The 26827-nt window shown below is 33.5% G+C and overlaps 1 protein-coding gene across 2 annotated transcripts in view; it reads right to left on the reverse strand.

Annotated features, from left to right (window-relative positions):
* Positions 1–437: 437 nt before the first annotated feature.
* The window catches only part of UBA6 (ubiquitin like modifier activating enzyme 6), an 80575-nt gene continuing 54185 nt past the window's right edge, over positions 438–26827 (reverse strand). The window contains exons 18-33 of one of the 2 annotated variants that reach the window (XM_032632361.1): positions 23908–23985; positions 21755–21936; positions 20090–20195; positions 18207–18296; positions 17889–17969; positions 16784–16909; positions 15264–15315; positions 15106–15169; positions 13715–13784; positions 12202–12273; positions 9556–9673; positions 8184–8377; positions 7267–7394; positions 4837–4924; positions 4561–4655; positions 438–2775 (exon numbers count right to left, since the gene is read on the reverse strand). In XM_032632361.1, the coding sequence (XP_032488252.1) occupies positions 2640–2775; positions 4561–4655; positions 4837–4924; positions 7267–7394; positions 8184–8377; positions 9556–9673; positions 12202–12273; positions 13715–13784; positions 15106–15169; positions 15264–15315; positions 16784–16909; positions 17889–17969; positions 18207–18296; positions 20090–20195; positions 21755–21936; positions 23908–23985 (1680 nt within the window). In that variant the 3' untranslated portion in view covers positions 438–2639. Of the gene's footprint in view, positions 2776–4560; positions 4656–4836; positions 4925–7266; positions 7395–8183; positions 8378–9555; positions 9674–12201; positions 12274–13714; positions 13785–15105; positions 15170–15263; positions 15316–16783; positions 16913–17888; positions 17970–18206; positions 18297–20089; positions 20196–21754; positions 21937–23907; positions 23986–26827 lie in introns of both variants that reach the window. The other variant, XM_032632360.1, reaches the window with a different exon arrangement.

The raw sequence follows: 26827 nt of genomic DNA on the forward strand, positions 1-26827 counted from the left end.
GGAAAACACGACAATTCTATTGCTCAGGAAAAACTCTGTTATTACCTAATAAAATTTAAGACGTGAATATCCTATGACCAAGGAATTCCATTCCTAGGCACATATACCTTAGTTACACTAGGCAATACATAAAATAATGTTCATTGTGGAACTGTGATTACCCACCCCCCAAACATCCCAATTGTCCACAGTCAATAGAATGAATAAATAAATAGTTGCATATTAACGCAAAGGTAAAATTATACATCAATGACTATGAATGAAGTATTGTTACAAGCAATCACATGGATGAATCCCATGTTGAATGAAGGAAGCAGCTACAAATGAACGTACTGATTCTATTTACATAAAGTTCAAAAACAACAAAAGTAAACTGTATGTATTGTTTAGGTACATACATAGGTGGTAACACTATAAATCAACAGGATTTACAAAGATATTGTCAAATTTCTTAATTTATTTTTAATAAGTAAAAAATCACTCAGTGGTACCATACAAATCATTAATTTTTGCACCTGGTATTTCAATCACCAGCACTGATCTCATGGTACAGAAATAAAACAGATAATGAAAAAAAACCGTCATTAAATTCACGCTGGTTTTTCCAGCCTAGTAGAACTATACAGAAGAAACTAATGGCAATAACCGTTACAGAAAAAAAAGCAATGACAATATGGTTTCAGATTTAATCACAAAACGAACTTAATCCTTACTGATTTTATTTATATTTGCTAAAGCACTGATCTCTATACATAAGAATTGATAGCACGGTTCTGTTCTAAATTTACTGCTGAAGAGATGTGGAGATTTAGATCAAATATAAGCAAGCTACTAGATCATAGTCGAGAATTATTGAATGGCTACCTGGAAAATATCAGTTATTGTCATAGAACACAAAACAAAAAAGTGGGAACAGACTTCTTATAGGAAAGTGCTTTTACTGCTGCTAGCCTCTAAAGTCCCAAGCCATAGAGCTTTGATATTCCTGGATTCAATTTTAAGTAATATTAATTTTAAGCATTGTATTTGCAATATACATGATGGGAGAGGGTAGGATACGATGAACCAAAATTAACTGCTTATTTCAAAGGTAGCCATTTCCTTTAAACTCATCCTGTCCACTTATCCTCACCTCCAACGCAGACTACCCTTTATTCATACAAATTCACCCTCCACTCCTAAATATATTTTCCCAATTGGATGATACTTTTACAAAAGAATGAAACAATACAGCTGGTTGACCAAGTAGCTTAAACTATTTGTAAGTGGAATAAAAGGAAAGTTAAGTAGAGAATATAAAAATATACCAAATTGGAGTAATACTGATGTGAATCTACTTTTTAATTTATCAAAGTACCTATTAATGGTTTGAACAGAATAGCAGAAGAAAAGCAGCTAGAGGGAAATGACTTTCTGTGGTTACAAAATGCCAATTGCTTTAGAATGCATGACAGCCCTGGAAATAAAAGAAACACTTGCTGTTTTCACTGAGTTTACAGTGTTGAGTACACTTTATGTTATTTTAATGAAAGCATTTCTATGAACATATGCAATAGCTCATATCAGAAAACAGAAAGTTTCTATCAATAAAGACCTAAAAAAATAAATTTTTATCTTTGCCAACTCCCTTTCTGGGAATGTAGAATTAAATAATACATTTCCCTTTAAAATAAAATATTAATTTATGATTATTTTTTCTGTCCATTAGGCTGCTGGAAGAAAAAAAATCAAGACTAAACTAGTGATAATTTTTTAATTTCTACTTTTCATCTACTGCTAAGGACACTCCCTTTACAAAACCTTTTAGTCTTATATACTATGACAACCAGGTTTAGAGTTCCAAATAAATAAAATAGCCATACTAGAAGGCATACTAAAGAATCAAATGACTAGCCATATTTATCTGTTCACATTCATGGATTCTCTAAGCGGGTTGTCAGAGTCCATATGCTATTGTTAACATTTAGTCGCAGTTAACACCTGTCATCTGATGCGCTTGCTCATGACTTACAACACTGATGCTATCAGCAAAAGATCCTGATTTTAGGGAGACAGTGATATAACAAACTCTGGTTAAATCAGCAGAGGTAACATGTCAGTAAACTGTAACTTTTAAAGTTTTAAGAGTAACTACTCTTCATCCACTGCTACCATCCCTGCTCCATTGGTGTTAAATTCAAAGCCTCATCATGAGAGGTGCAGGGAGCCAAACACTGTTTGTATAGAAAAATGGGCCTCAAATACTAAACAAAAAGAAATTCATAAAATGGGATTAAACTTTTTGGATAGTTGCATTTGTTATTTTCAATTTCTTGATCTTTTATTTCTTATGGTCTTAGCTACATTCTTTTTTCCTTCTTTTCATCCAAAGAGGTTAATACACAATTTTTTGTAAGCATTATAAAACAGCATTCCAGTTCGAAGTTGCTTGTGAGCACATCCACATATGAAGCACTACACATGTGTATACTATGCTTCAAAATGCTTTACAATTCTTCACTGTAGTTTTTTACTGATGCTTCCCTTAAATCAAGGCTTCATCAAAGAGAAATCCATAGCATTATGAGCTGACTCTTTAAGCTCCTGAATAAGTGCATTCTTTCCAAAATCAAGTAGTCCTAAATTTAAGACAACTTCTGTTAATCAGTGTCATGACTAAAGTAGTATCTTACTGGAGGTCCAGGTAAATCTTCATCTCCATCAGTATCTGGAGCAAATGACACAGTAAGATCCACATATTTCTTTTCAGTAGAAGGTTTCACAAGTTTATGCATTCTAAGGAAAAATAAGCAAGGAAAAATAATGTGGTAAATTCTGTAAAATGAAAGAGTGATTTGGTGATAATGTTGTCCAAAGAATCTGGGCTTGTTTAAATTTATTTTTAAATCTAATAATTCACCTGCTTTCATATAATTATTTTCTTTACTAAAAGCTCTAAAATCAAGACATTCTTTTACCTAACAGTTAATCAATTTTTACCTTTGCTGGTAATGATAAGGAATACAGACCACTTATTTAAAAACAAAAACAAAAAACTCCACAGAAAAAAACCTAAAATGTGAGATATGATTTTAAAAAATGAATATATCAAATATAGATCCCTGCCCTTGTGAATGAAGCTTATATTGGTGGGAGGGGAGAGACAATAAATAATACAGTAACTGTTAGACAGTGATAAATGCTATGAGAAAGAGGAAAAGTAGAGCAGCGTAAAAGAGATTAGGCATGCTAGGCTGGGGTACCAGACAGGATGCAGTATTAAATAGGGTTCAGAGAGGCCTCTTCAGGAAGTGCAAAGACCAGAGGTGAGAGTTAGTCAGATGGCCATCTCAGAAAGAGTTGCAAGCAGAGGGAAAAACTAGAGCAAAGGTCGCATGTTGGAGACTGGAATGTTCAAGGAAAAGTAAGGAGGCCAGTATAACTGGAATATTGTGAGCAAGGAGAGAGAAGTATGAAAGGAACTTGGAAGGATAAGTGGGAACTAGATAATTTAGGGCCTTGCAGACCACTGTAAAGACTGGCTGTTTTCCTCCCTCTCTTCCTTTAGGTCTCTGCTCAAATGTCAGCCTTTCACATCAGAATATGACAGGCAGGGACTTCCATAGTGGTGCAGTGGTTAAGAATCTGACTGCCAATGCAGGGGACATGGGTTCGAGCCCTGGTCCGGGAAGATCCCACATGCCTCGGAGCAACTAAGCCCGTGCGCCACAACTACTGAGCCTGCGCTCTAGAGCCCGCGAGCCACAACTACTGAGCCCATGAGCCAAAACTACTGAAGCCCGCATGCCTAGAGCCCGTGCTCCACAAGAGAAGCCACTGTAATGAGAAGCACGCGCAGCGCAATGAAAAGTAGCCTCTTCTTGCCACAACTAGAGAAAGCCTGCACGCAGCAACAAAGACCCAATGCAGCCAAAAATAAGTATAAAATAAATAAATCTTTAACAACAACAACAAAAAGAATATGACAGGCAGAGGGAATATCTAGATTGCCCAATATACTGTACCAACTTAATACCCCCTTATTCTGCTTTATTTTTCCACAGCACTTATCACCATCTTACATACATATTTAATTGTTATGTAGACTCCTCAAGCAGGGCAGGGACTCTGCTTTGCTCACTGCTGTATCCCTAATGTTTATAAAAGTACCTGGTACATAGCAGGCATTCTTTAAAAAAATCTGTTGAATAAATGAAAATAACAATTCGGCATTTAAAAAAAATACTTCAGTCTCACAAGCCTAGTCCTTATATGTTTGCATATAAGAGGTGGATCTACTTTTACTTGGTATATTGACCAAATCAGATTTCTAAGCCTATTAGCTTATAAGATGACCCTGAATGATAATAAACTCACAAGGGTATTATAATCCTATAAATCTCACTTGATAGGTAGCCTGTGGAGCTTGGCAGAGTCACTGTCTTTATTACTGCCATTAGATAGGAGTAAATCACATATTTTTATCTGAACTTCAATAACCTCTATATTTAATTTTCTAGTGTGCATCCAACTTATATTTCAACTTTTGAGAATATCTTGCATATAATGTTCAATACTTACGTTAACTTCAATCTTTTTGCATGACCAGGCATTACAGGGACATAAAGCATTTTGACTCCCTGTACCACCATTGTTGGCTCAATTCCATACTTCTCCTGAAAGTGAATACCCAAAAGAAACAATCAAAGCTCCACCCAAATATAAAATGCTGGATGACAATGTTTTACAACCAGTTAAAAGAGAGAAAACTCCTGCTAAATAATATTTATAAAAACCTCTAACGAAATTATGTATAAAACTAACAGACTCAAAGCAACTAATGAATAATTGTCTCACTTTGACTGCATTTATGAAATCCAAGAGGGTGAACTCTTCTTTTCCATGTATAATCCATCTGTCCCAAATTGTAAATGATATTCCATTTCTGTTGTAGAAAAATATTCAGAACAAAAACATTTAAATTTTCTTCCCTTTAGTAATAATAAAAAATCCCAGAAGTCCACTATTTGTGATTTAGCTAGATATTAATGTGGGAATAAAAAAGGAAAATATAACAAAATATTCCATAATTCCATCTTACTTCCCCATCACACCACACAGGTAACCACTTTTATCAGTACCTTGTTTATCTTTCCAGTGTCTTATTATAAATCAGTATGTCTTAGCAAGAGAGTTCCATTTCTTTCTTTAAACAGTTGCATGAGTTTCACTGTGTGGATGTTCCAGTCTCCTATTACTAGACACTTAGGTTGTTCCAATCTTTGGCTATGATAATGCCAAAATGAATATCCTGTTCATATATCATTTGAGATGAGTGCAAATGTATCTGCAAGTTTGAAATATAGTGCTATATTTGCCTTAATATGGGTTATATTATTTTATACTCTCATCAGTAATGTATGACAGTGCTTTCTCATACTCTTGCCAAGATAATAGTTTTCAAATTTTTGGTTGTTACCAATTTAAAAATTGAAAAATGGAAGTCCAGGGGAATTGATTTGCTTTGTCATACAACTTTTGGAACTAGATTCTTAATCTCATTATCCATTAGTCAGACACTAGAATGGCTTCTAATTCATCTGAATTAGGCAGACAGATGAAACCATAGAAAGTACAATGCTAAACAGTGTGGCCGATTATGTATTGTGAGAGTTCTATGGCTAGTTTAGTCAGCAATGCTTCATGCTACATGCAAAAGAATAAAATTGGACTCCTATCTTATACCACACACAAAAATTACCTCAGAATAGATTGAAGACTTGAATGTAAGACCTGAAACCTAAAACTCCTAGAAGAAAACTTAGGTGGTAAGCTCCTTGACACTGGTTTTGGTGATAAAGTTTTTAGATTTGACACCAAAAGCAAAGGCAACAAAAGCAAAAATAAACAAGTGGAACTACATCAAACTAAAAATCTTCTACACAGCAAAGAAAACCACTAACAAACTGAAAAGGCAACCTACCGACTGGGAGAAAATATTTGCAAATCATATATCTGGTAAGGGGTTAATATCCAAAATATATAACGAACACATACAACTCTACAGCAAAAAACCCAAACAATCCAATAATAAAATAGGCAGAGGACCTGAAAAGACATTTGTCCAAAGCAGACATACAGATGGCCAACAGGTACATGAAAAGATGCTTAATTATCACTAATTATTAGGGAAATACAAATAGAAACCACAATGAGATATCACTGTACACTTATTAGGATGGCTATCATCAAAAAACAGAAGATAACAAGTGTTGGCAAGGATGTGAAGGAATTGGAACTCTTGTACATTCTTGGTGGGAATGTAAAAATGATACAGTCACTATGGAAAGCAGTATGTAGGTTCTTTAAAAAATTAAAAACAGAACTACCATATGATCTAGCAATTCCACTCCTGGGTATTTATCTAAAGAAAATGCAAACACTAACTTGAAAAGATATCTGTACTCCCATGTTCACTGCAGCATTACCTGTAATACCTAAGACATGGAATCAATCTAAGTGTCCACTGATGAATGGATAAAGAAAGTGTGGTACTATATATAATGAAGTATTATTCAGCCATAAAAGGAACGAAATCCTGCCATTTGTGACAACATGGATGGACCTTGAAGACGTTATGCTAAGTGAAATAAGTCAGACAGAGAAAGACAGATATCTTATCATCTCATGTATATGTGGAATCTAAAACAAACAAATCCCACAAAAAACTCAACCAACCAACCAGACAAAACCCAAAAACATCCCAAGCTCACAGATATAGAGAACACTGATAGTGCCAGAAACAGGTGGTGAGGGTGGGCAAATGGATAAAGGGAGTCAAAAGGTACAAACTTCTGGTTGTAAGATGAGTAAATCATGGATATATAATGTGAAGCATGGTGACTATAGTTAATAATACTCTACTGCATATTTGAAAGTTGCTGAGTGAGTAAATCTTAAATGTTCTTATCATCAGAAAAAAAAATTCTATAACTATGTATGATAATGGATGGTGACTGGGCTTATTGTAATCATTTCACAGCATATACCAGTGTTGAATCATTGTGTTGTACACTTGAAACTAATTTAATGCTGTATGTCAATTATACAATAAAAAAAGAAAAAAAAAGAAATGCTACATGGGAGTTTTGACCTCATCATGAAGTGATGTAAGAGTTTATATATATATAGGAGAAAAGGAGAGATAAAGCTATTATTTATCCCTTTTAAAAGGTAAAAAAATTATTTCATTCTCATTATGCAAGAGAAACACACCTTCATGCATACCTGATTTCAGTTTTTCTTACTTCAGATGCCTCTGTAAACACTATAATTGGAATGGCTAAGTTAAAGAAACAATTTTTGTAAGCTTCAAATGGATAGTCACCAGCTACTTTGATCATCTCCAGTGCAACCTAGATAAAAGAAGGTGATCAAAAAAAAAAAAAAAAAAAAAAAAAAAAAAAGAAGGTGATCTGATTATATAAATAGCCTAAAACTATTCATGACTTTAATTGCATCTATATAATTTTCCTGAATTCCTCTCAAGCATTTCTGTGTAGAGAATAAAAGCAGCTATTGGACTGGAGTAATATAAATTTCTTATAAGCCTCTAACTAATTTGACCATGTAATCTTCCTACTTTGAAAGCAGATATCAGAAGTCAAGCAATACAGCAGTCTAAAATCATTTAATAATAGGAACAATAATTACATAGCTTCTAAGAATAACACTACAGTAAGGTATAATAACTAGGGCCATCCTAAAGATTTTAAATCATTAAGGAAAGACTAAATTTAAAGAAATCCAAATCACTAACAGAAATTACATTTATTTTAAGACAAAGAACTAAAATCCAATATAATCAAAGAGCAAAGATTAGGGTAGTTCATTTTATTCAAGAAAAATAGAGCATTTGGATTGTATAGAGGATACAAAGATGATGAAGAGGATTATTGCCTGTAAGAAAAGTTATACTCTATCTTGACAGAGCTTATTTTTTTACATTAAAATGTCTGTATTATCTGTAAAAGTTCAAAATACAGATTACTGTATTTTCAGAAATATCTTACAATTTTAAATTATAAGATCAATATGTATCCCTCCTTCTCTAAGATCTCTGAGTGAATGTTTGGGGTGGTGTAATAGGGAAGACAGAAAAGAAGCAATGAATAACAAGCATTTTCAAAGAATCATAATCTCACCAAGCCAGTAACTGCAGCAGTGGATGTTGCTATAGCAGGTATAATTCTACCTGCTATGCGTTTTGTTTTCAAACGGTCAGCTGGTTCAATGCTATACATTTTGGCACGAAGATTTGATGCAGCTGTGATGAAATCTATGTGTCCATTACGATCATCATCTTTTTCAAATGAAAGCACTGCCATCTGAAGGTCACCTGATGACAACAACCAGAAAAACAAAGTTTCCTAGTAAGTGATAAAGGCTTTACTAGGTAAAAAGCAAGGCAGTGTGGGTTCACTACTGTTAAAGATTCCTTTTTGTTTACGTTTGCAAATGACTGAAAAATACAACGACAACAACAACATCCAGGGAACTGAAGTTACTGAAGGATACGAAAATGATGGCTTTAAAACCACTAAATTAGAAGTTTTAATATTTAAAAAAAAAAACCTTTCTAAAAAAACATAAAAATAAGAAAGCCATGTACATCTGCTATTAAGTGGCTTACAATAAAAAAGTCAACACTGGGTACTGTTCAAAAATTGATTTCATAAATACTACTCTGAAACATTTTACCTCTGATAACTAAGAATAGGGTATATATTGGTCAAATAAAAATAAGTGTCTTTATGAAAGATTTCTAGATTAGTGGTTCCTCAGATCATTCTGTAGACAGGTGTAGTTTAATCTATGATGAAACGAGAAAGTAAGAAATGGTAATATGTTTTTTCTAGAATTATAATTATTAACTTAGGATATAAACCTTTTACTTGCAAAATAAATAGCTGGCTAATCTCCTGAATTTTACTGGTCTTTGTGTAAAATCCCCAAAGTTTGGAAACTGCTAATTTATGTAGTAGAAAGGTGCTGAGCAGGTCTAAAAACATGAGCTAATACAGATTTGTTTTTAAGGAATTAAAAGTTCAGTTTCCCTATATTTAAGACCATTTAGCAAAGGTGTACATAAGTCAGGTTTATATTCCCTGTGTGTAATTATGGAGACTAACAAGCCAAGAAGAAATCTGTCTATGATTTTTTTTCCTAAAGTGATTTCACTGGATCTCAGGGTTAGTCTCCAAAGGACTCCATGTTTTCTTCATTATGCTAGCCATAAGTTAAAAAGGAATCACACAATAGAATCTCAAGAACTAAAACAATCAGAACAGCAAAAACAAAGCAGACTTACATTTCAGCCTTCTACGGTAGGGAAATGGTGGAGAAAGTTATGAATTTAGTCACAGTTAAAAATGAACAGTGACTTTCATATGATCATGGAATCAAGTAATATCATTATTGTTGTTATGATTTAATCCCACAACCTTCTGAGTGTACAGTTAAGTGAAAATAAAAATCCCTTTAGTTCAAAACATTTTTATAAAGATTTCCCCTTACTTGTGGTAGCTTCACTAGATGAAATAGCCTTTTCCAGTTGGAAAACAGCATTCCTCTCATCTTCACTGCTAACAGGAACATGGTCTGGTTTCCTTGCAGTTTCATCTGTTTGAACAACCTTTAAATATATGTATGTATATTCATTAATGATATCACATCCTACACCTAAGTTTGACTAACAAGTCTGTTTTTATCAAATAAGTCACAAAAAGAAAACATTCTATTGGTTTAATTAGATTATTAATCATTATGGTCCAATGTATTTTACACCTTCTATTGTTAAGTAATATTATGTTATTTACATATTTATTATCTACTGCCTCACACTGACATGTAAACTCTCTGAGAACAGGGATCTTTATCTTGTTCACTGAAATAACCTCAATATATCTAAAATAAACTTGCTCATAGTGGGTGTTAAAAATACTTACTGAATAGTTTATAAGATCTAAGTTCATACAACTCTCTCTTAAAATTCCACACTAAAATAAAGTTAATGTTAATCAACAGTTTGTGATTCTGACAAATCAACATCAAACCAAATGACATACCTCTAACTAGTGCAGAGCTATTTTCTGTCTCCAAAGAAACTGACGAAATCCACAAAATATATAATATGGGCATCTTTTAAATATTTATTGACTACTGAAAAGAAGTTCTATCCCAAAGAATATGTCTTCCTTCATATAGCTGCATGCTTAGGGCAGCATATATAAGTTTTATCTTTAACAAGGGCAGTGAAGTTAATATTCTCAAACCAAGAAACTAGCTACACATCATCATTAAAATACTATTTCTTATTAAAAAAACATCCAATTCACATTTTTACATATTAAATATGATTATAAATATTTGAGAAATATTAAGGAGTCAGAGAAGCAGTAATTTTTATTTGCCAGAATGTGTAGTTGATTTTTTTTGGCTATGGCATCTTTTAACTAGGAGTGCCAGACGCTGAAGCTTCAGTGGGAGCTGCTTCAAGGAGTGGTGAAAAAGCTCATAAGTCATGTTAAAATTGCTCAGGGTAATTTATGCCGCCAAAACTTCGACACAGAAAGAAGCAATTCAAGCTAGAAAACATATTGAAGAGCAGTAGAGACCTGTAAAGTTATTGATGCATATTTCCTTGGCTTCTGTCTAGCAGCTTTGCCCATTGGAAACATGGGCTAGGAATCTTCTTTATATAGGAATTTTGTTTTTCCTTTCTGTACTTTTGTTCTTGATAAACTACAAGTCATGAACATTTCATTCAGAAAACCTATTTACTTGCACAAAATGAACTGCCTACAAGTTTTCCTTGTCCGTAAAATAAAAATACAGAGTGGAAGACGGCACACACCACTTCCTACTTGAATTCTGCAGAGAGGCACTCATTACTCCACATTTTCCAGTATAGCTAAAGGTAAACGGAACAGAAGATTGTTCTGTGGTTTATTTCTTTTTAGAGTGCATATGAAAAGGCACATAATGAACATGTGAAAAAGAAAAATATTTAGTATTTTCAAACTTTTTTATTTACCCTGCCTAAATTTCATGTTCCATCTTTATTAATACTCCCTGTCTTTCTCCTTCCAACATATTTGCCGACAAAATCCCAACCCTTGTTACAATCCAATTTACCAGCTATTCTACAGTAGCACCCAAGCTGCTAAATGCCTTTTCTCCAGCCACATGTAGTGGAATACATTAAGTGGAATTAACATTAAGTGGATCTTAAATATTATCTCAAAATTCTACAACATCTTCTAATTCCCCACTTTTCCCACTCCCCTAGGCAATTATTTCACATCTTTTTTTTCTCTGCTCAAACTTCCTCTATCTTCTCTCTGTCACTCGGAGCGATTAAGCTTGCTTCTTTTTTTCAACTAAGAAAATAATCTTTTTTTCTTGCACACTCAAACCAATTCCTTACAAATCCTGTCAGGGCTACTGCAAAATGTGCACAGAATCCAACCTCTTACCACATCTTCCCTGTTACCCACTACCCCTGTTTGATGGTTCATTCAAACCACCATCACATCTTGACTATAATCTCCTAATAGCTATTTCTGCTTCCCCTCTCATGTCCTAATCATTCTTAACACAATCGCCAGGGTCATCCTTTTAAATATGTCAGGCTGTGTCCTCTGCTTAAAATCCTCCACTGGCTTCTTATCCCATAATAAAACATGAAGTACTTATAACCCTCACTACCTCTCCAATCTCGCTATCTACCACTCCTCTTGCATATTCTCCTCCAGAAAAATTCTAGCCTTCAAAGTCTTTCAAGGCCTTTCTCTGAACTTGTTCCTGCCGTCTGTACTGCTCTTTCACCAGATAACAGTATGGCTCACTCCCTCACTTCCTTCAGGCTTCTGCTCAAATGTTACCATATCAGAGAAGCTTTCCCCTTTTATCTTGTATAAGATGACACCAGCTCCATTACCCTTTGTTTTCCCTGTTTTATTTTTTCTTATTAGCACTTATGCCCATAATGCAATATTACATAATTATCGGCACTTTTTTTTAATAGTCTGCCTCTGGCCCAACTCGCACAAGAACAAGAATTTTGTTTTGTTCCTATGGGCTTCTCCAGGTTTAGAAAGAGACTTGACACAAGTAGAAGTTCAATAACTATTTGCTAAATTAATGAACTTGTACACATACCTTGTTGGAAGGTCTGAATTCCTGAATCTTTACTTCGGAAAGAATATTCAACAGGGTATCTGCTGATAAGTCCTGGTTTTTAAAACAGTAATTTTATCAACATATTCTTAAAATTCTGAATTCTAAACCTAAAAAACAACCTAAAAAAGGTCCTTTATCATACTAAATATTTGAATACTTTATGATATAACTGTTTAGACCACATCTGTTTGTGACATTTACTTTTATTTCTATAGAAATACCATCCACAAAGGCTGGGAAGTGGGGGTGGTGTGTGTAAAAAAGTACTTGTTAGTCAACAAACCTTAAATCTTAGTTCTTTCCACAAATTTTTTTTTTTTTTTTGGCCGTGCCATGCAGCAGGTGGGATCTTCCCCGACCAGGGATCAAACCCGTGCCCCCTGCACTGAGAGCATGGAGTCTTAACCACTGGACTGCCAGGGAAGTCCATCCACAAATTTTTAAAAAGGTAGTTTTAGGACTGGTTTTATCAGACAGAGTGCCTTGAGATCAGGAACTATCTCTTCATTGTTTTACAAAGTTCCCTGCAGAAAGTTATACTCAATATACATTGACTCACAGTAAATGGAATTCATACCTTTGGAAGCAGGAAAATATTTAAATGGTTCAGGATAAACTTAGATGAATTTAAGGCTATATACATGTTTATTATTAAGAATCTACTTAGGAAAAACTGAGACACAGTGCTTTTGAGGTCACCTACAACTCATCACAAAATTATCACTCTTTTCACAAAAAGAATACCCAACTGAATGCTACTATTTTTACCAGACATTTATGGTATATTTTACTGCGTGTTAATTCCAAAAGGGATTAATGTACAACAGGCATTTTTATCTAGATCCAAAATAGCCAATTCTAGTTATGGATCTGGCTCATATTTCCCATTTAGCCTAGTACCTAAAAGTATATTAATTTATTTAGCTCTATTATGCATTTGAGAAGGAAAATTCACTAATGCAGACCTGCCTTTCAAATAAAACTGTATTAGATCCCTTTACATATGAGTCAATGAAGACGATGTCTAAGAGAAAAGGTACAAATGATAAAAGTAAAGAAATGTCAATGTAGGCTAGCATTTTCAAATCTCCTGAAAAGCATATGTTAATTTCACAAAAATAAGCCAAACAAATGATAACAGTCACTAAGAAATATTTTTAAATTGTTATGAAATAGGTCACTTTGGGTTTTCAGAGTAATTACAATAATTAAAGTTAGTAGGTTATAAATGTTTTAAAAATAAAGTAAGACTGCTTTTACAAATATTTGTTTCGCTACTTAAGTTCAGAAAAAAAAGTGACTTTCTTCCACTTAGTGATGCTGCAATGAGATTTTAGCTTCTGCTTTATTAGAATGGGCAACACTAGAACAAAATGAAGTTTATATCGAAGAATGATTCTTGTAACATAAAACACATTTTGATGATGCAATTAGCTAAGTCATCTAATTCTAACCTTTTCTATCACTTGTTAGGGCTTGAAGAATATCTTACCTCTTCTGTAAATGGAATGCAATAGACTGTAGCATATAATTTTGCAGCATTCAGAAGGAAACTGAAGTGCCTTTTGAAATTAAAAAATAAAGTGTGAATGCACAGTTTCAAAGATGTTTACCAGAAACTATAGCCTTTAAAATGTTGAAGATAAGTAATTACAGAATTTTTGTTACAGGATTATTTTTTTTAAAGTTAGGCAATGAAATTCTGGTCTAGACCAAGGCATTGTAGAAGTTATAAAAGAGAAAACATCACATTTTTATCCTCATAAGCACTAATATTCAGGTAGTGATCAAGACTACTTTGGGGAGAGAAGTGGCCAGAAGTAGAAAAATTATTGGAAGAAAATTCATTTTAATTCATAAGAAAATATTACAAACTTGGTTTTAAAGAGTGTACAATAAGTTCAAACTAAGCAAATGAGTTTGTTTAAAAACAAAAAAGGTAAGTTTTATAGAAGAAGCAATCAGGGCTTCCCTGGTGGCGCAGTGGTTAAGAATCCACCTGCCAGTGCAGGGGACATGGGTTCAAGCCCTGGTTCGGGAAGATACCACATGCCGTGGAGAAACTAAGCCCGGGTGCCACAACTACTGAGCCTGCGCTCTAGAGCCACAACTACTGAAGCCCGTGCGCCTAGAGCCCATGTTCTGCAACAAGAAGAGCCCCTGCAATGAGAAGCCTGCGCACCGCAACGAAGAGTAGCCCCCCGCTCGCCACAACTAGAGAAAGCCCAAGCGCAGCAACGAAGCCCCAAAGCAGCCAAAGATAAATAAATAAATGAATTTATTAAAAAAAAAAAGAAGCAGCAATCAGGATAAGGTGACTAGAATAAGCACCAGAGGAAAAAACTAAGCACAGAATTATTTGTTGAAAGGAAGGTTAACAAGCTAAGTGTTTAATTAAAATATATACATATAAGTGTGTTTGTGTATAAAATGCATATCTAAGATAGATAGGATATACAGGCATTTACTCAAAGATGAACTCCTTTGAAAATTAACCTGAGATTATTTAGGGAGTTATTTAGTAGTGATCATTTTCCCCCATGTAACTAAAGTTTCTTATATACTGACTTCATTAAATAGGAAAACATCTGTCTTCATTTTACTTTTTTAATGAATAATGTCAAAGAGATGATACTTTGGTTGTACTTTAGAGAAGACAAAAATAATAAGATTATTTACCATGTAAATAAGTAGATTCACCTATGTGTGGGGAGAAGTATTGTGGCTGGCTTTGTTGGCCAAAATGCTATGCTAACTCTTAGATTAACAGGGATGCAATAATTTAACATTAAAGAGCCTGCAGTTTTCACCCTCCAATGTAAACCTATACAGTTAAGAAGTTTACAATGAAGGATGTATATAAAACTGTATATATATACTTACAAAGGTTCATTTAGATCAAATTTTAATGGAGAGGGGGGCCTTTTTGGTGACTGCCAAAACAAACCTAACAAAATACAAAATACAAAATATTATTTTCAGTGTCAGCAGTCAGTAATAAATTGCATTAAACTTTCTTCTCAACACTGATATATACTTACTGCCATCTTTTAATCGTGTGTCCAGAGGGAAACAGTGAAGAAGCTGAAGAGCCTAAAGAAAAAATTGAATTAAAAAAAAATCACTACTTAATATTAACTGAAGTAAAAAAACCTCAAAAAACAACATACATAAAAAGATATATAGTGAAGTCTTCCAGTCACCGTGTACTCAATCTGCCCATTCTCCTGTCACTGCCCCCCACCCCAACTTGGAATAACCTCTATTGCTATTTTTTATCAACACTTATATAGTCTTCTTTCTTTTTTTTGCATCTATGGCAAACATGAATATAGATTATTTTATCCCTTTTCACAAACGGTGGCATATTTTACATATCATTCTGTTCCTTTCAAAGAGCTAGTCCTTAAAACAAGCAAATAAAAAACAGTAAAAATACATAGTATTTTATATTTTGAAATGATATGCTGCTTGAGATTTGCTTCAAAACCATCTGGGGGAGGGTATATTAGGTGGGATTATAGATGAAATAAGATTTTCTATGAGCTGTTAATTGTTAAACCTGGGTGACAAATATATGAGGAATACATGGAGATTAATTATATGCTATTTTCTCTATTATTTCTATGGTTGAATTTTTCCATGATAAAAAAAAGTTAAAAAACCCATAGAAGGAGAAAAAAGAGTTCTGTAGATTTTGAAACATGAGGTCATTGATAGTCATGGTAAGAATAATTTCAATAGTCGTGGGGAAAGAAGACACATTTACTGGATGAAGATATGGCAACAGTTAGTATAGACCACTTTTCCAAGAAGCAGAGCTTCTTTTTCCAAGAAGCAGAGTGAAAAACAGGAATAAGTATAATTTAAAGACTTTAAAAGATGAGCTTATTTTATATTCCAATAGGTAAGAGCCTAAAGAGAGGGAGAGACTAAACAGAGTGCAGGACACATTCAAGCTTCTGTATGTAACTGGAGTAAGAATAACAGCTAATAATATTTCACTAAATATTTATGGGATGGACCAGGTTCTATGCTAAAGACTTTGCATGTATTAACTCACTTGATCCTCACCACTATGCTATGAGTCAGGCACCAATTTATTACTCCCATTTTACAATGAGGAAACAGACAAAATGTGATTATTAGATATATATGGGGAAGGCAAAATTCCAACAAAATTTCTGATGGAATCTCTATTCTCTCAGTCTCTTGCTTTACTCTGAACAACAAACTTCTTTATGATTACTGATTAAATGTATTCCTTCTTCTCTAGAAGGAAACCCTATTTTATTAAAACCCATTTTGTACACAGAAAGACAAGGATTAGTTAAATGTATAACTGACAAGGCAATGGGTGGAGTTTAAATGCATTCTTTAATCAGTAACATTCAGGGAGAAATTAGTTGTGTGCCCGTCACTTGTTCTCAGTTAACTTACTAATTTCTGAAAAGCTTCCTGAAAGAAAGAGTACACATTTTCAGGTCAATGAAATTAATTTCATAGTAATTAAATGAGCCAAGTTTAGACTTTTTCTTAATGTTTTATAATGTATACTTACCTTATGGTTAAAATATTTTTCAAACTTTAATCTTGCTAATTCTACACAGTGGGACCAATTTCTAGGTCTTCTGCTAAGTAACTTAATAACTTGAAAACAGCCTTCTAAACTGTGTCCAGTTTGTATCTTCTAGAATGAAAGGAAAAAAGAAAACAAAGCAAATACATGTCCAATTAATCACACAAACACACATGCACATATTCCCAGGAAATGTCAGCCAAAGTTTGAAGTGCCAGCTCATGTGTCTTATGATTTTATTATTTTCACCTCATGCTCCCTGTTCCCGTCTTTCTACTTTCCCTCTTTCTTTTCTTTTCTGGAGGGGAAATGGGAAAAGATAGTATGTAAAATGTTAACTCTAAAGTTTCTTATCTCCCAAGTTATCCTCATGTCTTGCTAGTGGTAAGTTAGTACTATGTATGTACTTACTATACGAAGTGCTATGAATAATATTTTACACTAAAAAGCTGGCATTTTTAGTGTAGGATTAAAGGAAAGTGAAAAAACAGCTTTCAAGTTGCCTTCACCATGAGACTAATAAATCTGAGACCATTCCTACTCCTGAAATTTTCACTAAAACTTACTTCAGTTTTTTCCAAAGAGCTTAACAATCTGTTTTATTATTTGTAGCTCTCTTATCATTTATCAAATCCTTATCAGGTTGAACCATATGAATTGCTGTTCTGTGAGTCAAACATGGTAAAATATTTGCAACTCCATATAGTTTGACCAAATTAAAAATGAAGGGTTATTTGTGACCTGCTAACTTCGAGATTCCTCATATACTTACTATATACAATATTAATGTATAAACTCTGTTTAAGGAGGTAAACTATTTATAGGCAACCTGAAAATAAGATTACACTGACATAAAGTGTTGGGGTTAGCAGATGCAAACTACTATATACAGAATGGATAAATGACAAGGTTCTACTGTATAAGACAAGGAACTAAATTCAAAATCCTGTGATAAACCATAATGGAAAAGAATATGAAAAAGAATGTATATACATATAACTGAATCATTTTGCTGTACAGCAGAAATTACCACAACATTGGAAATCAACTACACTTCAATTAAAAAAGAAAGTATATTGTTTTTTACCTTTAAGACTTCTTCTGCAGATGGATAGGTTTGCCAAAATTTGTTAAACAACGAAGGCTTGTAGGAAAAGGAACTTTCAAACTATAAGGGAAAAGAGGAAAACACATTACAAATAAAAGTATGTTTAAAAGTTGGAAATATCTGATGAACTGGGCAATTGGGATTGACATGTATACACTGATGTGTATAAAATTGATGACTAATAAGAACCTGCTGTATAAAAAAATAAATTAAATTAAATTAAAAAATTTAAAAAAAAGTTGAATATATCATCTTTTCTACTTCAAAGAAAAATTTCTTAAAAAATATCTTTATTACCTTATCTCTTGCCCATTGTATAGTGTGTTCAATAGCAGCTGGAAAGGACTTTAGGGTACAAAATGGTATTTCTTCTTCTGGGGGATCCCGCTATTTTATAAAATATGACAACAGTTAAGAGAAGCAATGACAATTTTTTATGGAATGAATTTACTTGAGTGTTTTGAGACCATTAAAAAACAAAATTCAAAAATAAAACAAATCCAACATTTTTTTATCTTCTTTCTCCTACACATTAAGAAGAAAAGATTATTCTTTTGACACTTAACCCACGTGTTTATAGCCATGTAACAACAAACACAAATTCTATTGTCACTTATTATCTGTGCACTCCTTTGGTACCATGTAGTACTCATATAGCAGATTATCATATATAATTACCTTTTTTTGTTTTCTCCAAGTATCAAGGTGACATTTAACACTTTAAATATTCTGCATTTTGAAAAATAATTCAAGAATTCCCAATATAGTGCCCACATACCGTTTCTTTCTCCAGGCAGAAAAAATATTTGTAAGCAGGAATCATATGTTCTTGATGCTTGGTATAGTTTCTTGCAGAAATTGTGTATTACATAAATGACAAATGTCTATGTTGTGTCATATGAAAAAGTACCATTGAAGAAATTCATATTCTCTTAAAGGGTACATTTGGTACATTTAGTCTTATGGGCTTACCCAATCTAAAACAACTCACTTTGTCTCTTTTTACTTAGAGATTTTATTTTAGTGTGTTGATCTATAAAATACCACGGAATATTTTATAAACCAAAAAGGAAAGCCAGATGGAGTATTCAATTCTAGTTTTTCTGAGTATGAAGTTAGAGAATATACATATAGGAGAAGGGGAAGATGTGGTAGAGAGAATCAAGGGAACTTTCGGAATTTTGTAACATCCCCTACGTTGAAAATCTTCTAGTATGATCCCAGCATATCATGATTTTCTCCATCTAATTTCCTTCAAATCAAACTTATCAATTTTGTCTATTATAGTGTATTCACTATATAAACTTCTGATTGCATGAGAGTAAAGGGGAAAACAAATTTTATTAAAATTTAAAAAATTTTCTAAACCAAACATATCCATTAAATAAAGGGATATTTATGTTTGTAAAATAATATTCTTCTTTCAATTTTACAACTTGGGTTGACCTTTTTAAAAAATTTTTTAAAATTAATTAATTAATTTATTTTTTGCGGTACGTGGGCCTCTCACTGTTGTGGTCTCTCCCATTGCGGAGCACAGGCTCCAGACGCGCAGGCTCAGCAGCCATGGCTCACGGGCCCAGCCGCTCTGCAGCATGTGGGATCTTCCCGGACTGGGGCAAGAACCCGTGTCCCCTGCATCGGCAGGCGGACTCTCAACCACTGCACCACCAGGGAAGCCCGACCTTTTTTTTTTTTTTTTTAAATCCTCAAGCCTACATTTCTTAGACCAGTGATTTTCAAAGTTGGTAGTATCGCAAAATCACTCGTGGAGGTTAAAAAAAAAAAAGTCACACCTATATCATTTGTATAAAATATATTGTTATAAATGGCTTGGTCCCTCATATGGAGAAACCGAGTCTTCAGTAAGATTTTGGGTGGGTCACCAGTTCAAAGGTTGCTAAAAACTAATCAAGCAGCTCTGAGAAACAAACAGTAAACACAAGAATAATATTCCAGAAAGACCGGAAACAAAATTTTGATGATTAAAAAAATAAGTTCAGCTACATTTAAAAAAATGTCTATACACATATGCACAGACATCATTGGCGGATCAAAAACAGAAGGGATTAGGAATGCTAAACCAAATTTGCTGACTAATGAAGAGAAATAAACCGTGAGATATAAAAATGATGAGATATAAAGAAGAGATATTTACTTTAAAAAAGTGGTTCACTTACATGACTATTATAGGATTCAGTTAAATGAGGTACAATAACTTCAGTGTGTCCCTTAGTGCCCATTGTTCCAGAATCTAAGAGGGGCCGTAGATTTGCTAAGCAACGGCTATGTGAAAAGAAAATAGGTAACAAACATAAAAGTGAGCAGTAACAATGTAAGCAGAGGACAACTTACCAATTTCTACTGACCATTTCACATGTTGATCACTTCTTGGATATAACACTTTAGGAAACAGATACACGACCACCAAACAACCCATTTATTATTACCATCCCCTTCCTCCCACAAACTTTGTTGCTCACTCTAGCAATTTTTGTCTCTACCTTCCATTCCCAAGTTTGGTAGTTTTAGAACAAGACACATTACGTTTATCTTGTTCTAAAACTCCTACACAGAATGGATAAACAACAAGGTCCTAATGTGTAGTACAGGGAACTATATTCAATATCCTGTGATAAACCATAATGGAAAAGAATATAAAAAAAGAATGTCTCTGTGTAAAACTGAGTCACTGCTCTACAGTAGAGATTGCCACAACATTGTAAATCAACTATACTTCAATAAGAAAACAGAAAAAACAAACTCCTATCAAATTTTGGGCTTCAACTTTTTTTCCTCTGGGTTAACTCTTAATTAATGTGTTACCCTTTCTTTTCTTGTTTTCTATTTCTTCTTTGGTTCATTTTCTGACTATAAGTTCTACCTCACTATATCTTTTCAACATTTTCTTCATCCCAAACCTTCTTTCTCAATACTTATGATACCTATATTCAACATACTTTGTTTAATTTCTTAAAGTTTCTTTTTTGCCTTTCTCTGCAAAAGTTTACAAACTTTCCACTGTACTCTCAACTGGTAAATTTTCCTGCTAATAAATCTGCTCTAGCACCCTAACATTAGAGAGTCATACAAAGATATAAGAAAGATTATGTAAGGTGTATACATCATAGTCATTTACTCATCTACTTATTTAACAAATATTTACTGAATGACACCATGTGTTGGGCACTGAGGACAGAGTGATGGGAAAATAAATAATAACTGAATAAATGATTTAGTGAGGAAACAAATATTAAATAAATGTGCATGGCAATAAAAAATAAGTGCTATGAAGGAAAAATGAGTGCTGTGAAAGATTATCTTAGGAGGATCTAATTTAGAATTCAGGGGTTAAAGAAAGTCTGTTTGAATAAAGACATTTAGGCTGAAACTGAAAGGATGAGAGAAAAAACTAAAGGAAGTAAAGAGTAAGTAGGCAGATTTGGGGTCAGGAGCTTTAGAACAAGATAAACATAATTTCCTGAGGTTGAAGGAGATCATGTACAAGTCCCTGAGGTGAAAAGTGTTAGATGCCCCCACTGTAAGAACTGAAAGAAAGAATGTGTGGCTAGAATAAGGGGAACCAGGGAGAAACAGTAAATTTTAAGCTGGAGTGGTGGACAGGTGGCAGATACTCTATGAAAAACATTTAGGCCATTTTAAAGATTTTTAATTTTATCCTGTCTCTAATGGGAAATCATCAAAAGGCTTGGGTTCAAGGAGAACTATAATAGGAACATAAAGAATAATCAGAAACTTCGGTAACTTTTCAATAAATAGGTGTGAGAAATGAAGTGAAAACAAAAGAAAGACAATTTCTATGAACCTGAATTTCAAGAACATACCTGTCTACGTATCTCCTGGCTTCCACATTATCTAATGCTGTAATAATTATATCCTGCTTAGTATAGAACTCATCATTGTAAATCACCTCGGTGGCTGGACATACTTTGTTCAAGTGTGCATCTATCTTTAATTGAGGATTTATTTTCAGGGTTGCATCAGCAGCAGTATAGCTTTTAGGTTTCTAAACAAATAACATATAAAAACAGAAGAAATAAATGGTAAACAGGAAAAATAGACCATGACTGAACTTAAAACATTTTTTATATGAAGAATAATGTAATGAGACCAGTTTTCATTTTTAATTTGTGGATATTACATTCACTGTGGTCATGCTGCATTTAGTAATGCACATTAGAATTAATAATTCATACATTTTGTTTTTTTTGCGGTATGCGGGCCTCTCACCGCTGTGGCCCCTTCCGCTGCGGAGCACAGGCTCCGGACGCGCAGGCCCAGCGGCCATGGCCCATGGGCCCAGCTGCTCTGCGGCACGTGGGATCCTCCCAGACCAAGGCACGAACCCGTGTCCCCTGCATCGCAGGCGGATTCTCAACCACTGCGCCACCAGGGAAGCCCCATAATTCATACATTATTAATAAAAATGTAAACGAATTCTATTTTACAGCTAAGTGCTCTGTAATTCTTAAAATATTAGTTAAAAGTCTAATTAAGGGGCTTCCCTGGTGGCGCAGTGATTGAGAGTCTGCCTGCTAATGCAGGGGACGTGGGTTCGTGCCCCGGTCCGGGAAGATCCCACATGCCGCGGAGCGGCTGGGCCCGTGAGCCATGGCTGCTGATCCTGTGCGTCTGGAGAGACCACAGCAGTAAGAGGCCCGCGTACCGCAAAAAAAACAAAAACAAAAACAAAAAAAAAGTCTAATTAAAAGTACATTTTTCCCTAGTAATGAGGTTTGAATCAAGTAAGTGCCTAGAAAAAAAAAATGAGAACACATTCAGTACAATATTAGAAATCCAAGTTCTATAGAATATGAATTCTCAGAGGTATGGTAACATAATATCAATGTTCTGGTACTAAAATGTTTAAAAAATTTTACCATTTCTGGATGGAAATAAAAAATTATTATATATGTTTCAGTTTTATAAAAAGAGTACCCTTTCTTTTCTTTTAGAGTTAGTGATCATTTTTAAATCACTGGTGTCCTTTCAGGTGCTATCATAGTTTATTTGGGAGTACTGGCTCTAACACTAAGTATCTATAGATCATTCAGCTTGAACGACTGCATCTAGTTTTAATGGTATCTGTCTCTTCTCATATTGTTAGACGGACATGTTTTTACTTCTCAGTGCTATTAGCATTCATACATACAAATTGTAAACTTTGTCAGAAGTGTAAAACAAACAGGCTTTAATAGTTCTTTTATAAGTAAAATGCACAAAGGTCTGTGAATGAATCTTATCACATAAATTTTAGTTCATGAGAGACCCTGTTACTTAGTTCTTTGTATTTGGATAGGTGAGGTCATTCGGTTAACTATGCCACTATATAACTATATACAAGTATGCTTTAATTACTTTCCTGTTCATGACATTTCTTAGTTTACTAAGATTCTCAATGAGTTGTAGAACAACAAAGTGAAAAAAATTTCTAAAGAGTAAATTTGCTTGACTGACTAAATTGTTTCTTTTACTGACTTAAATATTTTGACCTCCATAAAAAAGACTGAAAATAAGCATTATTTTATAATAAAAAGGGATGTTAAATAATCAAACAAGAGCAAAAGAGCAAAAAATTCTCAAACTTTACCTGTTTTGTAATAAAGGTTAATAAAGAAGACAGTGCCAAATTTGTCATCTATAAAAACTTCAAATTAGGGAAGCTGTTTTTATATCCTAAGATGTTTCTAAAATTACATAGATACATCTTGATTATAAAATGAAAAAAATACTGCCCATCATTCACAACTCAGATTTTAACACCCAAAATCAATGCAAAAACTAATTTTTATATTAAAAAATAATTATATATTTTCTCTATTGTCATTCCCATTACTTGATAATTTGAGAGATTCTAATAAAATAAAGAAGATACTATGCTTGTTCAAGCTCCATATTCTATTTATAAAAAGGAAACTCTCTTCTTTTTTGTATAACATAATAGATGATTCAAATTTGAAACAGTATAACAACACACCTGTATGTGATGAGGACGAAATAGAAACTGTCTATTCAAGTTGGATTTTTCTATCAAGTCAGGATCTGTTACTGTAACCTAATACCAAGGAAAAAAATGGCTGAAATTACATAAGAGATAAATTTAAATCTACTTTGTTTTTCTCTGAATGACTAAAACAACTCCCACAAGTTATTCTAAATTATTTTGGCTGGTGAAAGTTATAATACAAATACTCCAAAACTGGTTACCAATACTACTGTTTTTATACTTATATTTAATGATAATGTTTAGCATACGAACATGTCAAACAAAACAGCTGAAACCAACTGCAACTCCTACTCAAAACTTTTTTTTAACTATTCGTAACAAAATAAAGGTTTAACATCACTATCACATTTTAGAACCGTAATGGATTAGCCATAGAGGAGTTAGCTCTTCTTTCTATACATATTTATTCTCAGTCTCAATTGATTGGGAAAGAAAGCCTGCATGTTTCAATTTGAAAGCTCTTGCTAAAGCAGAGGTCTATGAACTACAGTGCAGGCAGGCTGCCTGTTTTTGTAAATAAATTTTACTGAACACTGTCATGCCACTTTATGGCTGTTTTCATACTGTAATGGCAGAGCTCAGCAGCTGTGACAGAGCCTTAAGATCAACAAGCCTAGAACAGCTACAATATAGTTAAGAAAAAGTTTGCAGACCCCCATTCTAAAGGATGAAAGATTAAAGTAAACAGATCCAAGATAATCTAAAAAGTACTCATAATGCATTTGCCACTTAAGCTAGTATTTGTAAAAGATTTCACTAGAAGCAGTATTCTCAGAGTGTGTTCCAGCTGTTACATGTTGATTTGTATTCCCAAACACATTCACTTTCTTTTAGCTGGCATTTCAGATATATATATATATATATATATATATATATATATATATACACACACACATATATATGTATATATATATATAGATATGCGTATATATACATATATATGTATATATATATATAGTTTTTTGTTTTCAACAGTTCTTTTTAATTACGTGTTAGAGGGTATCTCTTTGAAATGGGGGGAAAAAAAGCACAGAAAATGTCCTTTAAGAAAAAGCTTAATCAATGTATACTTATTGTGATTACTGATTAAAAAGCTTTTTCTTCTACCTCCCCCAACCCTACTTTTTATCCACTATTTTTTGTTTGTTCTTCTACTGGATTGATCAAGTATTCTTGATTCTAATCCTCCCTCAATGCCCCTGTCAACCCCTCACTGAACTGATTTGGAAGTTAAATCTCTATTTTTATGTGGTGATCTTCAAAATTTTAACATGTACATGTGACTTAAGATCTAAAATTAAAATCTCCATCTTCCTCCTGAACAACTGGAGGATATCTGAACTCTCTCTTCTGTTTTCCATATCAATGAACATTTTACTTATTCTTAACCAGCCCACCCCCAAACTGGTCAATATTTTAATTAAAGGTTTTAAAAATTAATGCTTATTTAAATCTAAGAATGTTGATAAATGCCTCTACTTACCCTTGCTTCACACATTGCCTGTATTAATCCATAGTTCTTTCAGTGAGAATAAGCAGTAATCTTTCATCATTTTACTAGTCAATTATCTTTTTTTTTTTTTTTCCTCTTAACAGATAATTTAGCTGGGTATAGAAATCTAGGTTGATAATCCCTTGCACTATAAAGATATGCTTCTCTATCTTCAGGTGTGCATTTATTGCTGATGAGAAGTCTACTAAGTAATCTCTCTTTTTATCTTTGCTTTTGATTTGTTTGGGATTAGTTTACCTTTTCAATCTGAACACACTTGTCTCTTCAACTCTGGAAACTTGTCATTATCCTTGGAATATATTACTTCTTCTCCCTTATCTTTACTCTCTCTGGAAATTCTACTACACTTACGTTGGACCATGCAAATGTATCCTCTTTCATTTAAAAAAAAAGAATCTTTCTATACTATATTTTGGGTATTTATCTTCTTTTCATCAATTCTCACTTCAGCTATATTGGAATTTTAAGTTCACTGATTATACAAAAATTCTTCCTTGGCTTTTTGTGAAAATTCCAGTGCCTTTTTCTCTCATGTTTCCATTCCTCTTTCTATATCTTTGGTCATTTTTAACTTTACAGTTTGTTCTATTATCTGTAGCACGCCTATTATCTATAGTTCTTAGAGAGTTAATTCTTCTATTTTCATTGGCTGATTCTTCCAGGTGGTACCTTTTCCTGGTAGACTGTCATTTTTCATTGTAAATTGTCTTGAATGGATGTTGATTTCTCTGCATAGTCCTATGTACTCTCAGTGTGTAAGTACCACCATGATGTGGTTTTGCATTTGTTTTAATCAGAGGTTTCAATGGCCCTAAACTTGTTATATTCATTTCTCTTCTTGAAGTTTTTATATGATATAATTTTGGACCCCATACACCAGTGTGGTGCAGCTCTGAGTTATGATTTCTTACAAATGACTTTCTTTCTAGTTAATGTATTGGACATATATTTAAGACAGAAACACTTATGAGTCACCACAGCTTTTAGTTCAGGAATAATTTCTCTCTTGGTTCCTGGAACCTGGGGGTTTCTCTTTCCTTCCTTCTAGTTAGTTTGGCTACTTATGTAAACACTTTAAAAAAGAATAATTTATACAGCAAGACTATGCATTTGCAGTAGGCTAGAAATCTGTCCACATTAACTTACCTTGTTTTGTTACCTGAAGTAAGTAGGTTTATTTACTATAGTTCTTTTCCTGACTTTTATATGCTGATATGTATTATGAAGTTCCAAGGAGTAAAGTAGGTGATATCCAAACTTGTGTAACCAAGGATTTTTTTTTAAGAAATACTTTAAAAACTACCAGAACTAATAGTCATTTGTGGAACACAATTTAGGAAATGCTGAGCAGGAATAATATAACTGTAGGACATCTGC

This window comes from Phocoena sinus, chromosome 5 (genome assembly GCF_008692025.1).
Source record: "Phocoena sinus isolate mPhoSin1 chromosome 5, mPhoSin1.pri, whole genome shotgun sequence".
Classification (NCBI taxonomy): Eukaryota; Metazoa; Chordata; class Mammalia; order Artiodactyla; family Phocoenidae; genus Phocoena; species Phocoena sinus.